This window comes from Phoxinus phoxinus (genome assembly GCF_949152265.1).
Source record: "Phoxinus phoxinus genome assembly, chromosome: 16".
NCBI lineage: Eukaryota > Metazoa > Chordata > Actinopteri > Cypriniformes > Leuciscidae > Phoxinus > Phoxinus phoxinus.
Window position 1 is genome coordinate 8768990 of NC_136891.1, and position 16753 is coordinate 8785742.

Sequence of the window (16753 nt, forward strand, 5' to 3'; positions counted from 1 at the left end):
CAAAAAGCCTAGCATCTCAGAGTTTCAAATCTCAACAAAAAGAAAAAACAAACAAACGAATGAATGAATGAATAAATAAATCAATAACAACACACTGCAAAATCCAACACTTTAAAATGAACATGTTCAGTTAGTGAAAGAAACGTTCAATAAACTATTTAAAAGAGTAGGGAAAGTAAATAAAGTGGCTGTAGGCAATATTCCCAATTATCATAAGAAAGTCATTAATATTTCAGTGTTCTGCAGCACCATCGCACCAAAACCCTTCAAATATAAAGCACATGGCAAGCAGTAGTCTCATATTTTGAGGGTTGAACACACTACATCTTGGACTCCATGAGGCCATATCAATCATAATTTAATAAACGTCCACATTCTGCACTGACAGCAGTATAAGAGTTTCCATGTTTTCACACTTATTATTTTCTTGAGCTTTTTTTGCTGATGTTAGACCATTAAGGGGGCTGGAGGCTGTTGGTTATGGTTGGGGCAAGTGATTACGCATGCCAGCAGGTTGCTAGTTTCTCCCCAGATGCCTGTATGAATGCTGACTGATGATGATGCTTCCTTCTCTCCTGCGTTTTCAAATGCAGCTACTACCCTCCATGGAAATCATTTCAACTAGTATTCATATTTGTGTAGAGATTCTGCTTGAAATAATAGAGAGGGTTGTTACTATGAAAACACACATCATAAATCAATAACCAATGATCATGACCGGTGCAGTTTCAGAGGTATTGCAAATTAGGACTTAGGGGGTACAGAGTGTTATTTTTTTAAAGCATGGATTTTCTCAAAATATAGGCTAAGCCTTAGTGAAGCTTGTGTACAGACGTTAAAAAAAAAAAAAAAAAAAAAAAAATATATATATATATATATATATATAATCTCAAATGTAAAAAATTGCCCAAAAATAAAAAATACCTGTAAGTCATCAAGCACAAACCAGTTCTCACTTGGAATAATATCAAGAAACTTTATAGTCACTTTTTTACAATAAAACAACATTAATATTGAGCTATTCAATTTTACTTCTGGACTAAGTACACTTCGGGGCATTGTAAACAGAGTGAGTTAAGAATTCACCAGTGAGCTCACATGCCTTTTCACAGTATTGCCTGTGTGGTGGGAATGTCATGGCCCGCTGCTTTACAACAGCCACAACAGCATCTTTACAGCCAGTAATAGAGGTAGGTAATTGCACATGTCTGTTTCTTTAGACTGCTTAGCATGATAATGGCTGGGCTTTTAATTCAGCTCGCCAATTCAGTTTCCCATTCGTATTGGAATCAGATATATTGGCGATTTTTTCTCTCTCAAAACTGTTGGTTTCTGTCTGTCTTAAAATCAGGGTGATATTAAAATGCAGAGATGCATTTTGATAATACATATAATATGTAAATGTTCTAATTAGGAACATGCAAAACGGCATATTTTTCAAATCAATTCTGAATAATTAGAATCTCCATCGGTTTACAAACGTGTCTCCGTAATATTGTCACTTTGCAACAGCACAGCTCGTTTCGGCAGCGACTTTCTGAATTTTTCCTATAACAACGTCTGACGTTACGTTTTACGTGGCGTAAAAAAGTCACATAAACCGCGCAATATCCGATCAGATCACACATATGGATGTAGCTTGAAACAGATTTGTAAAAAATCGCATTTCATGTGATTTTTTGCCGTTCACACTAGATAAATCTGATCGGATTTCAAAAGGATGAACAAAAATCGTATTTGGACTGACAGTGTGAACGTAGCCTTAGTATGTCTCCCTTATCTAACACACCTGATTCAACTCATCAGCTCATTAGTAGAGACTGCAAGACCTGAAGTAGGTGAGTCAGATAAGCCCTGGGACACTCTATTTCAAATCTTAATAAATTTTAAAACTGTGGGAGACCACAAACAGAAGGGCAGTTTCAAATGATTTGTAGACCACATACTGTCGATTGTACTAACATTATCACAGTGAGAAGAGATCTCACAGAGACTCGCAAGATCAAACGTGACTTGAGAAGAAAAACAGATGGACGACGATCGAAGTCGTCAGCTTGTTCTCCTGGCGTGAGTTTTTGAAGAAAAACTTAGTCAGAGGCAGCCCAATCAAGAGTCGTAAATATGAAACATGTTTGATATGTACGATTGGGATTGTGCGGGCTCCGACGTGATCCGGAGCAGTAAAATAATTGACAACACTTGATCTTTTGGACAAAAAGTCGTTTGCAACAAGCATCGAATCGGGCCACGCCCCCCGATCGCTTGGGGGTGCAAATTGGGCTCAAATCGGGCTTAAAATCTTCAAATGTGGCCAGCCTAAGGAAGCCATACAAAATGTGCATTGCTGGGAATGATCCAGGACAGGTTTGAAAACACCTGGGGTGTGTCCAAAATCTCATACTCTCTTGAGTAGGTACTTTTTTTTTAATAAGTAGGCTAATTACTTCACAACCACACACAAAAAAAGTGTTCTATATGAACATGTTTGAATGTAATCCAGACATCACATTCACCATGCCACATTTCATGAGAAAATCAACATAATTTGAAAGCGTATTGTTAATGTTTAGTTATTGTTATGTTCGAGCTAAAGTTTAAATGACAAAAGGTGAGATCGCAAGTAAAAATGTAACATTGTTGTTCTAGACACTTTAGGATTAGGGTACAATGACACGCAGCAAAATGAACTCTTTTAATGATTAAGCATACTCAGTGATAGAAACAGAATTTAATTAGCGCATGAAAAAAAGATGACAGGTTCTGAATCAATGTGTCAAATTTCCTATCTGCTTAACAATTTTATTCGCCTTCAAGAGGCAGCGTTTGCGCACCCACCCCCACTCTCCCCGCTGAAATTATTAGCTCCTTGATGCTCCACAGTCACTGATCAGGGCATTTGAGCTGTGCCACGTTTGGGGCTCAGTGTTCCCCCAGCTCCCACAGAGCTCAGCCTTCTAATGAGAGGAGGAGGACAGACTGAGGAAGTGGTAATTGGATCCTCCCTGTCCTGTCGTCTGTACTCTGTATGTGTGGTTGTGTGGGTCCTTTTTATAGAGCATTCTACACCACCAAAGCCTCTGCCCTCTTGCAATGCACAAAACCACACATCAGAACTCTCCTAAGGTTTCTTTGAATTCCTGCTCTTTTTTTAAGGGCCTCAGCAGACTCTCAGCAGGTACAGAAGTCATGCATGACTGTAAAACTGGTCTGCGGTAAACTGCATTAAAATGATTCATTCTGATGTTCTGTCAGAATTCATGTGCAAGCAAATGATGAGTCCATCAAACCCCATCTGTCCGGTCTAACACCTCAACACCAGTGACACGAAGCCACCGTGAATATACCACACAACAACACTGTCTGCTTGTGTAATCTGTATTGTGGGACATATCTGCCATGAATCACGGTAATAGCAGATGTCATAGGTGATATCTCAGTCCTCCCTTACCATTATAAAGATAATGCATCACTCTGCTGATGGGGGAGTATCTTCCCATCGAATCTGAGTGAGATGTCACCACCATTTGATGAATGGTTTGAACACACCGGCCACCGTGACACACACACCGCATTCACCTCAACAGCCGCTGTGCCAACCCTGTATTTCATATTCCTCCTCGCCAATAACAGCTATTTCAGGTTCGGCCTTCCCTGTCAGGGTTATTACAGAAAATATTGAAGCAAACCGCAAATGGAAACATGTTGTTCAACACAGAATACTAAAGTAGATATTTCTCTCCCAGCTCTTGTATTTAAAGTGGAGTGTCTGAAAAATCTATCACACTGCGGTTTTCAAGGCCACATTAACTGTTTACTTGTTTTTTAGTTTTACATACTCGTCTCACACAAGGGCGTACAATAACATAAAAAAGCTGAGAATAAAAAAGTCAAATCCATCACTACTCAAGCATTCACCAGCTAAGATTTTTTTCTGTTTCTTCTGAGATGAATCCAGTCATCATACCATAAAAAGTCAATCATTGTCTCCATACAGATGTAAGGAGCACGTGCTAACTGTTGTCATATTTCCGTTCCTATAGTGTTGTAATATATTGCACCATATATCATGTTTCATACCCCATTACCCTCAGTGATACTTTATTGTCATATACCAGCCGCTGTTTCAGTGAAAAACTGACTTACAAGATTTTGCTGCAGATTTACGCATCCTACAGCAACAATACAGCAACTAGATCTTTTCATTAATGCAACAGATATGAGCATAATCTCACTTTATACTGTTTGTGAAGAATATCATTGACCTTCTGTTCCCATTACTTTCTATCTTAGTCGGGACAGATATATTGAACACAATAGTGGAATTATTGATTGCCTCCTGCAAAATCTAGTACTACGTATTCAGAACAAGAGAACTATCAATTGTTTATATTCACTAGCCTATCTCACACACATACAAAATTGACTGTTTTTTATGCAGTATACAGAGTTCATCTTAATAAGAAACATAATCTTGAATAAGTCTTATTGGGAATTAAACATGAAGTATGAGCCAAAATTTTGCTCTTTGATATAGATTTAAGTTCTTTAAGTATCAGTTTTGTCTCGGATGTTTCTCCTTCAATGTCTTATAATGGATTCAAATCAAACAGCTGTTTACAACAACAAAAAAGAATATAGATAAAATGAACGTGGATGGCATATATAGGCTAGCTCACATAATTAGATTTTGTAAGGAATTTGAGTTCAATCTCAGACTGGTATCTTTTTTGCAAACCGTTTGAGACTCCTTTGAAAGTCCAGAATAGAAGAACCACATGTGAGATCACTATAAGTCAAAAGAAAATAGTACACTTATGAAATAAAGCCTAATAAAACTCTGAGATAGCTGCATGTCTATGAGAAACAAATGATAGCAGAGATCTGGCTTGTGTCTTTCCCGTGGGGAGTCAGAAAGTGGCTGAACACAGTTTCTAGAGCAAATGTCATGGGAACAAATGGTATTGGTTCATTTATAGCCTTAATTACGAACTATTTAAATATTTACTTTCCACTCAGTAATCTAGATTGAATATCTGCGTCCTCATGTGCACTTATATATTAAAGCTGTTTCCATGCGTCCATCATCTTGACTGATAGGAATTAATGTTTGAACAGGAAAAGAGAGAAAAAAAATAGCTAAGAATCAATGTGTCAACAAAACGTTAATGTGAAAAGGTTATCGCAAAGCATATTATTTCGTCTCCCAAGGGAAAAGTATAGCAATAGGCAACATTTCTTCTATTTCAGAAAAGGATTCCAGAAATTTCACCTAACAAAAAAAAGGATTCTACACATTGGACAGTTTTGTTCTTTATTATCGGCTCCGATATCAAAAAAGTGACGCAACTATACAAATAATTTGCTCTCGGAGATAGAAAAATGAGGGATTAAAGAGTTACAGACCGATCTTAAAAAACAATAAACCAACCAATTCAAGCCATTTCGTCTTTGAGATTATGATGTACCACTCACCTCTTTTACTTTCGGTTGCTCGTTTCTTTGGTCAGGTAGTATTTTCCGGCTATTCAGCAATATGAAATAGAGTAAAGCGGCTATCCAAAACAGCGCTGCGAGAGCTAAAGTCAGCTTTCGAGAAAGCCTCTTCATTTTCAAACGGCCGTTAACGATTCATTTCAGTTTGAAAACCATTCGCGCGCTCCTCTCTCAGCGCACGAAAAGGCGAATTGTGTCCGCGCGCTGCGCTCGCGCACTTGCCCGTAGTGCCTAATATCCAGGAATGAGGTTGTTGCTCTCGTGCGCAGCGCGCTGACTTGCTGAGACTGTGAGTGACGCTGGACGCTGTCCAGGGCGATTAAAATCATCCTGTGTAGCCACCGAGGTACCGACAAAATGTGAATGAGTTTAGCACCACCTACCGCGGAACGGAGCTTTCACGGACCTGCCTGTTCCTGATGCGCTTCTAATATTGACTCGCTCTGAATTTCTCTCCGTTATTCGCGAAATGTGCTTATGGATGTACTGCCATGGAAAGCCTGACAATATCAGAGGATTTTATCATTGGCGATTTCTAGTAGGCTACTGGAAAAGCCATGCAAATGCATACAAACTTGAAAACCGTCTTGTAAACATGAATGGCAGGAAAATGAAATGTAAATTAATTCCCACTTCAGACAGGAAAAATCTGTTTGATTACAGGTATACATGAAACGTAGGCTAATAACGTTGTTTTGTTTTTAAGTGTCATTTAGTAAGCTCTTTATCTGAATTAAAGGAATATGAAATATTGTGTTATTTATGAATAACCACAATATTGAAATCCTCATTTACAAGTACCAGTCCACAAAAAACAAAGCAGAACAGGTCATTTTGCTTGTGAACATAGTTTACTAGCTACAAAGTGCCTCAAAGACGCCTAACCGCTTGTAGGCCTACATTTAATTTACACATGTACATTTTTTCCCTTGACTCCCGGATGTTGCATAGTGCCAGTCAATCAGATTGGAACAAACGATTTCAGCTGGCTCTTGACATTTTTTTTAGCACAACATGCATCAGACAGCCAGTATAGCCCACAGACTGTGGGTGGTCAGTGGACGTGCCGTCTGAGGCTGAGATTAAGTTGATCCTTCACCATTGTATCCTTGAAACAGGGCACTTAACCTCAAGAGGACTTTTAAATGCAGTGTAAGACAGTGAGGACAAAAGTGCAGCTAAATGACAAATTATGAATTAAGCAGTGCAGTGCAATCAAGGATGCAATCAATTAAATCATCAGCTATATTGAAACATTAAGCTTCAAGTATTTCCCACATATATGATGTGCAGAAGTTAAAAGTAAATAATTCACTAAAAGTCACAAATTAAACTGATAAGACCACCTGTAAAGAATAAGTTTGAACGATACAGACCTATTATGCAGGGTCTAGTGTCTCAGATTCATCCTTGTTAGTGTCTGCTGAAGCATGACAGATATATCAAAGCACATAGTTGGTTTCCTCTTCAGTCGCTGGGCCTGAGGGAGCACATTAGCATAGTTCTAATTAGCTCTTATGCCATATGCCAAAGGTTGAATATGCAGCTCAGGGAATATTTTCACAGAAACCTGAAAAACTCTTTTAGTTATGCTATACCCACTCTCAAATTTTTTGCATATTCACTAGTATTGTGGATAGTGTTCGTGACACACTTGTATGTGCCAGTGTTGCTAATGATGTTGAAAACCATTAGCTTATTCTTTGTTTGTTTATTCTGCAATTCATCTCGTACACCTGTTAAAGTCAATGTGAATTGCTTTTTGAAACCCATTTCCTCACACCCCACAATTTGACGTATTTGAGAGTGCATTGCATTTCAGTTGTGGTATAAATGCAATGCAAATACAACACATTTGCAATACAACACTTGCAGACAGTGGTTATTTCACATGACTCAGAAAGGAAAGCTGAATCTACAGTTCTGCTCATGAAACTCAATTTGACGAATTTGATAGTGCAACTGGATATTCAATGAGAGGAATGTAGATTGATTTATCCAATGGAAATTATTTGGAAAGTGGGAGTTACATGAATGGAACCAGAATGAATGCAAGTTAGGGTTAGCAACAATGGACATAATAACAAAAATGGCCATAATGTGTTATTCTTGATGAAATTGGATTTATGATTTCTGATTCTCTCTGTGGTGTCCTCAGCATCTCTGGAAAAGCACTATGGATAAGATGAGAACACAAGTGTGTGCTGTATACTAGCAGTGGTTTCTTCACAACTCAGAAAGCAAAGCTGAATACTTCAGCTCATGTATCTTTAACTTATAGCAAAATTTCTAAATATTACAATTTGAATCCGGATACCTGGGAAACTTTGGCAAATCAAGTGATTAGCTCTTCGTTGCAATATCAATCAAGTACCTTTTTTGTTTCTGAGAAGACAAACCAAAAAGGTTGTCGGACAATATGATTGGAGCTTGAGGTTTTCACAAGTGCTTTCCCCTTAGTTTATGTATTAGACGGTCATAAACTACAATAATATTAACTTCCACTTTTTAATTTACAGATAATAATAATAATAATCAGATAATAAAAATAACCTTTTTTTATTAGAAAAGCTCTATTGACTAGCTAAAAAGAGCCAAACAGAACATGGCATTTTAGAAGGGCGTGGATATGTCAGAAGCCCTGGTTATCCTGGCATTTACTAGACAGATAAATTAGAGGTAAAGAGCATAGACCAAGGATAATGTTACATGGACAGGTCTGTTCTACAAGGCAATCAGCCAGCAGTGAAAGGGGAGCGAAACGACGGCCCCTGAAAAACGAATTACCTTAGCGTGACTGAAAGGGAAACAATAGACTAAGAGGGTGCAGATAGCTAGAAATTCCATTTTGCTTTGTCTAATGGGTCGATAACAGTGGATGGCCAAAAAGAAGCCAACAGGAGCGTGAAGAGAGAAACAACATCTGAGAGCATCATTTAGGATGGCTAGTCTTTTAAGTATCTGAACTAGCGCACTGTAAAGTAAAAGAAAAAGAACCCAAATACAAGCATACTCTTCTGTATTCCATTTGAAGCCAGCAAATTAAGAGAGAAAAATATCTATTGTAGTATTGGATTTAAATAAATAAATATGCATATAGGTGTGTATATCTACAGTGCTGTTACAAATCGGTTACATTTCAGGTAATATAATCGGACTACTTTTTGATTACTTTTGACCTAACTAATTTATCACATTGATTTGAATATGATAATCCTGAACCATATTGATATAAAAATACAAAGAGAAAAGCTTATTCAATTCTCTATATTGTCAAAGATGTTGGGCTGACAAAAACATATTATAATATAATATAATAAAAAAAAAAATGGGTGAGAACGCCATCCTGCAAAGTTTATTGAAAATGTGGGAGACTGATTCTGTTGCAGTATTCGCAATGCTTTATCTGAGTGGGCACACAATAACATAAAAGTGCTGCTGTTTTTGGCAGTGAATGTGCCAAAATACCAGCATAGCTAGAAAGTAAACGCAGAATAGCAGGTGATGAGGCAGTTCTGCGTGTTTGGATGTTGGAAAGGGAAAGCGGAGGCAGGACTGTGGGAGCAGAGACTTAGTCAGATTCCACAAGTGCAAGATGAATCTTGTCTGGCGAACTGTGAAGATCGGAAAAAAAGCTGACTTTAACAGAATAAATGGTTGAGGGTGAGAAGTCCAAGCATGTTTGTTCAGGCACAGTGAATGTGGAGAGCTTAATAAGGACATACTTTCACACCATCACAATCTGCCTGTTAAGCTATACCAGAGTTCCAACAATTAGCGCTGATCCCGTGAGGCACAAAACTGCTGACAAACATTCTCTACTTTTCTCTCATAAAAGAGAACATTTATGCTTATCCTCTATATTCTACACCCAACGTATTGTATATCATACAGGTATATGATATATCACGGTTTGATCATTTCTATTCAGTGCTGTCGGCTTTTTTTCAGACCCTCAAAGGATTTATTATTATATAATGCTCTTTTGACTATTAAATGTTCATATATGCACCGAGGGGCAGTAAGTTGTACCTTAGCGTCAGCTCCGCTATTATTCAAGTCAACCTAATGGATTTGCCTCAAATGCCAGACAAATAAGTTCTTATAATTTTCACTATTACAGTGTCAAGTATCACGGCACAATGGTAATACCTCCATACAGGGTGATTGTGCTGGATTATATTGCATGGTGAAATGTATGGTAATAAATTGAGCTGGAATGGCAGAGTCATTAATCAGAAGTAGCACAGTACACCCCAGCCTCAGCGGAGAGAGATGAAGCACTTTGTAAGTAATGGAGGAGCTGCCAGTGGGGAAGATGGGAGGCTTTCAAAGCCAGCCTTCCTCACAAAGTCAGCAAAGATCAACAGCAAAGCAGGCAAGGTGCAACTGCAAGAGAAACAATTTCACTGACTTTACACCAGAGAAAAGCATTCTTTCTCAAATATACTTGGACAAAATTTTCTTTTTTTTACTGATGTTCAATTAAATTAAACAAGGTGATGATGCTTTGAGCGAAAGCTTAAAGCGGTGGTAAAGTATCATTTCATTTTTCTAACTTGAGTTAGTGTGTAATGTTGCTGTTTGAGCATAAACAACATCTGCAAAGTTACAACGCTCAAAGTTCAAAGCAAACGAATATATTTGCTTTTAAAGAAAAGGACTACAACAAACGGCTGGTAGGGACTACACGACATTCCTCCGGGTTTAGTGACATCAGCAAGCCTAAAATGTACATAAACCCCGCCCCCGGGAACACACAGTCCATGTTGAGAAGAGGAAAAGTTGTTGTATAAGAGTACATTTGTGAGTCAGCTCAAACTTTAGCATCCATCTTTTCACGAAAGTCACTCATGTGTGACGTGTGCATCTCACAACAGTTCCTATACAAGCGGTTTATAGATTACCATGACAGAATATGCTAATTGAAGATAGTTAACTCCACATCAGCAACATAAATTCATCAACTAACCATTCAGAGACGTCCTGTTGCATTCTACATGTTGTCACTTCTGCTTGATTCTCTCCATCTTTGTCTGACTCCGTTTTAACATTAAAGACAGAACAGTTTCTGTCATTTTAGTGTGTCTGCGTGAGGTAATCGCAGCTGCTAACACACACAAGCTCTTGAAACCCGCCCTCTGCAGCAGCTCATTTGCATTTAAAGGGCCAGGCACAAAACGGTGCGTTTTTGCAAACCCTCAAAAAGTGACAACTTTAACATGCTATATAAAAATATCTGTGGGGTATTTTGTGCTAAAACTTCACACACACTCTCTGGGGACATTAGAGATTTATTTTACATCTTGTGAAAATAGCATTTTACCACCCCTTTAAAATACATTTTAGATGGCATCTGCTAAATATGATAGCATAATCCATCCGTTATGAATATATGGCTAATGTAGTTTGTTGGAAGAGTGTTTGTCAGGTTAAAAGACTAAATTATAAAACATCCCACATTAGCATGGGACTTTAAGGTCTTTGGGTTAACATCATCACGATTAAGACTGCTGTTTTCTCTGGCACTTTTATCAGCAAATATCCTCTTTGAGACCACCGTCTCACACACACCAAATAATCGTGGTTGGTAAAACAACAAAGAAGAAACATTCATCTCTCTGAATGTAATATCGTGAGATGTGTTTCTCAGATGTGTACTCACACACACAATCTCGCTCTCTTTGGATGGGTGTTGTCCAAATACCACTTGATGGATGTGAACAGGAGACACTTGCAGAGCTCTTGCCTTTCACAAATTCAGATAAGAGTGGTGAAGAATGGAGAATCAAAATAACAGAGGAATATTTTTCATTTCGCATTTCTTATCAATAATGTACACCCCTCACACACAAGCATTCACAAATGCCCACCAATAAACAAATATGCTTAATATTCACTGTTGACAACACAGAGAACCACATAAGCTGAGCTGCATAAATAACATCAGGCCTAGAGTGAATCCCTGTTCCATAACGGTAGTGCAATATAAATAATGAAACAAATATAAACAGTATATTCAGATAATACATCACTTTCTATAATGGAATATTTTAATAATTATACATGTTTAATTCAAAAATGATCGTTCAGAAATCGTTCTAATATTTTGGTCACACTTTAGATTAGAATCCAATTTTTACTATTAACTATGACGTTTGCCTCAATAAACTCCTACTGCTTATTGATAGTTAGTAAGGTGGTTGTTAAGTTTAGCTATTGGGTTGATTAAGGGATATGGTCATGGAGAATAAGGCATTAAAATGTGCTTTATAAGTACTAATAAACAGCCAATATCCTAGCATTATTCATGCTAATAAGCAATTAGTTAATAGTGAGATTTGGATCCTAATTGGTCAAATTGAGACTTCATTCATCCACATTTATAATGTTCATTAACTTGAAAAAGTAATGAGTTGCCATCAAGGAAAAGTCTGCCCAGTGGTTGTCGTTAAGATCCAGTACAATGCCGAATTGTGATTTTTTTTTCCTCTTCCCCAGTGCGGTGCTTTTTTTTTATCATGCTGTTCTGACATCGCTTTCTGTCAGGCTGAGTAAGTAAGCTCGTAAGAATCTGCCTCGAGAGATAAAATCATCCATGGACAAAGCTGTAAAACCAGAGATTAAATGCGTCACCAATTCCCTCCTGATTACTGTTTGTCATTAAACACTACATTTGGAACAGGTCTACCAGAGCTATTATGAATCCGAAGGTAACAGTGAGGTTAGACACTGGAGATTTGTGATCTGAGCCAATGAAGATGAGTTACAGTCCCTGAGTTGCTTTGGTAAAGTTTTAGCAAATTGTATTCAGGTGGAGGAGGAGAGTAGAGCAGGATGAGAGGTGTAAAGATGAGACAGGAGTGACAGATAAAGGGAGTGAGATGCAGAAAGATGAATGGCTGTCCACAAAGCACTTTGGGAGAGGGATAATATGGTTGAGATGGACTCGGTCTCATTTTTCATGCTTAGGGAAAAACAGCAGCAACACTTCTCTCGCTTTCTCTGTCCCTCTGTCTTTTCACACCCATCTGATTTTGCGGTACACGAGTCCCCATGCAGTCACTGCATCAATTAAAGGTGTCATCACTGAAAATAGAGCACAACTTGGTAGGAATCCACTGTATGTGTGTCACGCTTTTTGTCAGAGCATCTCTTTATCACATGCTCACTTTGAGTCATCCTCCAGCTCATCAAACTGACAAAAATCCACATTAGCTAATCGCTATAACATCACAATCCTGGGTTTGTAAGATAGCATTCAGAATGAAATGAGACTACAGTATAGTTGCATGGCATTTCATTTCACTTACCAGAAGCTCTAGTTTAACCAGGCCGTATCAGTGTTAAAATCAGTTCAAGTCACTGTCATTCTTTACAGCACAAATACGCCTCTTTCTATGTAAATTAGGCTTATTATTTATAGATTGCGCCTTATTTACAAAACGCAGTGCTCTTACCACCCACAGACAGCAGGAGGTAAACAGATTTTTTATTAAGAAGATATGTTTGTTTACATTTTCTGTTGTTGATGGCAGCATTAATTCATCAAATAAAGATCAAATGATGGAGGAGAGTGAAATAATCAGGCATATAAAAAAAACAATAAAAAAACAAGCGCATTTTGGCCTTTTAAAGAGGTCACAGTGGTGGAACGAAACTACCGTTCCAAAAAAGTATGCCAGATTTTGACAGACTGCTGCATTCTTCACTGGCAATTATTTAAAAAATCACATTTTTGGGAGCATGTTTGCTGTGTTGCCTAGATTTGCATAATTCCTTTGGTGAATTGGGCACTAAAACAATGCAGACAGCATGCAAATAAACAATCAGTGGGCACACTGCATTTTCACTCTCAGTAAATTCCCTCTGTATTTTAAAGCAGATTAATCCGTAAATTTAGACAGGATTCAAAATAGATAAATGGAAGCAGGTTGAAATTTTTCAAGGTTGAATTGAACCTGGATGGACTTAATTGGTTTTGATGTTATCCTGTGCTACATTCTCATTACTTTGCCAGGACTTTCTGTAGTAATCATCACTTCCTCCAGCTGCTCTCTCAACATAGAGTTTCAACCTTATAATGTACTTAGATCACAGCACAGATAAAGGCCACAAGGGCTTGGGGGTTTTATTGCTTGATGAAATGAAAAACTGAGGCCTTTTCCCACTTGACTGACCAACACCTTCCCATTTTCACCAATCACACACACACACACACACACACACACACACACACACACACACACACACACACACACACTATCTCTTCATGCCAACCAGATTCTACTTTCCTGCTTTTTCTTCCTTTTAGAAACTTTAGCCGTTAAAGGGGTCACCTCTCCCAGCTCATTTCTTGGCAACCATGTGCTTCCAATTGAGTTAAACCTGCAAGAAAGAGAGAAAGAGCGATAGAAGCCGTGTTCAAACTCACAGGGTCCCTACATGCTGTTCAGATATCAGAGATTTCCATAGATGTTTTATAGATCATAAGTATATAACTGTACCAATAGTTCTGCTCAAACTTTTTCTGTTTGTTCTTGCAGCACCACTTTCTGAGTATGAGACTTAAATTGATGTACGTTTCTTTGACTTGTTCCTGGTTAACTACTTACGGAACATCATGAAATAACAGTCATTAGGAGTTTTGAATATGATATATGGATATGAATATGAATATAACTGTGTATAATATTCAAGTGATGCACTTGCGAAATGGCTGGTGGGTAAATTTCCCTCTCCACTGCAGAAGAATATTATTTTAAATATGTAACTGCGTTTTATACAAACACTCATGAATGTAGTAATAATGTGAATGTATTGTGTGATATTTAGTGTATAATTATATGTTTATTGTATATGTATATATATATACTGCATGTTCAGCTGTTATTTCATGACATTGCAGGGCGTTCCAAATTAATATCTCTGTCTGGGAAGAATATCACTTGTTCCCTATGCCATCTGAAGTGCCCTTTGGACTGAACAAATACACTCCCTACGATTTGGAATCTCAATTAATATGCACGGATATAATCAGAATTGCATCTGGAGAGCATTTAGTGCGTTAAGGACCGGCTAACAGGAATCCCTCTCTCTGCCTTAATTAATTTTTAGTGTAAAGGCTGTCAATAATTGAAGCAATAATTTCTGCTGGCAATGGCTTTAATCAGTATAATGGTTCATTAATGGCTAGATCCCATCTGCCCACTGCTTATGTTGGCAATATCCTTCACATAAACCTTTAGCTGCTTTGTATACAAGACGTCCTTGAATCACACCAAATGTCTAACTTCTCAAATGTATGGTTCTAAAAGTTTGAGTTCAAAAATGACAACTTCTGTTTTTAACAGATTTGATCCCTTTGGTAAAAGAACAGCTTAATAAATTGCCGTGATGCATTATGAATAGCGTGCTTTTCTTTTGCGTCTGCTCTTACACTGGTCGATAAGCAATACATTTAGAAATACATACACGTGCTGAATAAGAAGCCAGCGATGCATGAAGCGCTGGGAGAAATCCACCTTGCACCTTTCAGATATTGATTTCCCAAAAACAACAGGCTTTGGAGCATGATAGGTGAGCCCTGGAGTCCTGCATTAATCATAAATTCAGATGCAAAGTTAATGCAATGCAGAACATCTCGTCTCCAGTGTTTAATAAAAACAAATGAGATACTGCTGTGCTAGTAATCTAAACCCGTCTAACATGCAAATACAGTATCGTGAGGGTATAATTTATGAAAGGCCTGAATTCTCCTCAACAAAACACTGTCCCATAATGCCATCATTCCATTTAATGTGAAGAGACACACATTTGTGCTTGGGACAGCCAAATGCCACAGCATTGTATTGTAGGACAGTGTCATTGTGACAAGACCGGACCTGTCGGAGGCCTTCCATGGCACTGTAACCCTAGCCAATTAAAAATCCCATTTCATCCTCAATAACGCTTTATTCTGGATGGGTGAACTCAGCCTCCTCTGGTTTACACTGTCTATGGAGTAGGTGCATACTGACTGTGCAAATTAGGCTTGAGTTCTTCTATCTGAGCTGGCCAGCTGGGTAAAGAGAAAGCAGAAGCGATTATCTTCAGCTAAAGTTAATGGAACCAACATAGCAGAACAGGGAATACTCTGTGTGGGAATTAGGATGACAGATGAGTTTAAACATAGTTAACCTTTAACAGTTTTGTTAGCCGAGATGTCTCATTCGGTTAGTTACAAAAAAACATTCATCAGTGTAGAACCTAAAACGGTGTTGCCGTAAAAAAGAATAGCCTTGCAGACAAAAATCAACAAAGTTGACCATCTAAAGTGATTTAGGCCCCATAAAACTGATTTTTGTTTGCATGTTGTGTGTCATTGACTAAATAAGAAAACTATTTATTTTAAAGGTTGTATCGATTTCAGGCCCAAAAATAAATTATCACATTCATCGAATCTTTCCTAACGATCCGCTAGCTGCCCGCCCCATAAGCAAGCTGTCAAAAAAACGTGTCTCTGTAGGCAGCCTAGGCTCTGAGATCTGCATACAAAAACAATTGGTTTCACCGACCACTCAAAACCAAAATAAATAGTGTTCAACCAATCACCGACAGGGGCTGGGTGTTGTGAGGTTTTGCGCTCGTGCACGGCTGCACGCGAAGTCGGAGCTGAAGAAGAAGTCGTGTCTTGGAATAAACACAATGGTATTCCCTCGCCCTAATCCTCCTCCTCCTCCTCTTGGGGATTGACTCAACCATGTTAAATTTTTCTTGTTCATTGATAGACGCTGGCTTCTTTTTCAGCTCAGACTTCGCGTGCAGCCGTGCACGAGCGCAAAACCTCACAACACCCAGCCCCTGTCGCTGATTGGTTGAACACTATTTATTTTGGTTTTGAGTGGTCGGTGAAACCAATTGTTTTTGTGTGCAGATCTCAGAGCCTAGGCTGCCTACAGAGACGCGATTTTTTGACAGCTTGCTTATGGGGCGGGCAGCTAGCGGATCATTAGGAAAGATTAGATGAATGTGATAATTTATTTTTGGGCCTGAAATCGCTGATACAACCTTTAAATTTACATAAAACTTAACATATAACATAAAAATTTACTTCAAATAAATGCTGTTTTTTTAAACTTGTTTATCATCAAATAATTCTGGAAAAAAATGGATCAGGTTATTTTAAGCAGCACAACTGTTTTCAACATTGATAATAATAAAAAATGTTTCTTGAGCAGCAAATCTTCAAGCCCAGACTTTATCAAAGAATTTGCTGACT

The 16753-nt window shown here is 38.2% G+C and overlaps 1 protein-coding gene across 3 annotated transcripts in view; it reads right to left on the minus strand.

The window, feature by feature from the left end:
- Positions 1-16753, minus strand: part of galnt14 (UDP-N-acetyl-alpha-D-galactosamine:polypeptide N-acetylgalactosaminyltransferase 14 (GalNAc-T14)) — an 86978-nt gene that overhangs the window by 34790 nt on the left and 35435 nt on the right. The window contains exon 1 of one of the 3 annotated variants that reach the window (XM_079639014.1): positions 5473-5810. The exons of the other annotated variants lie outside the window; for them this stretch is intronic. Coding sequence (XP_079495140.1) covers positions 5473-5607 — 135 coding nt within the window. The 5' untranslated portion in view covers positions 5608-5810. Of the gene's footprint in view, positions 1-5472; positions 5811-16753 lie in introns of those variants that run through there. 3 annotated transcript variants of the gene reach the window in all.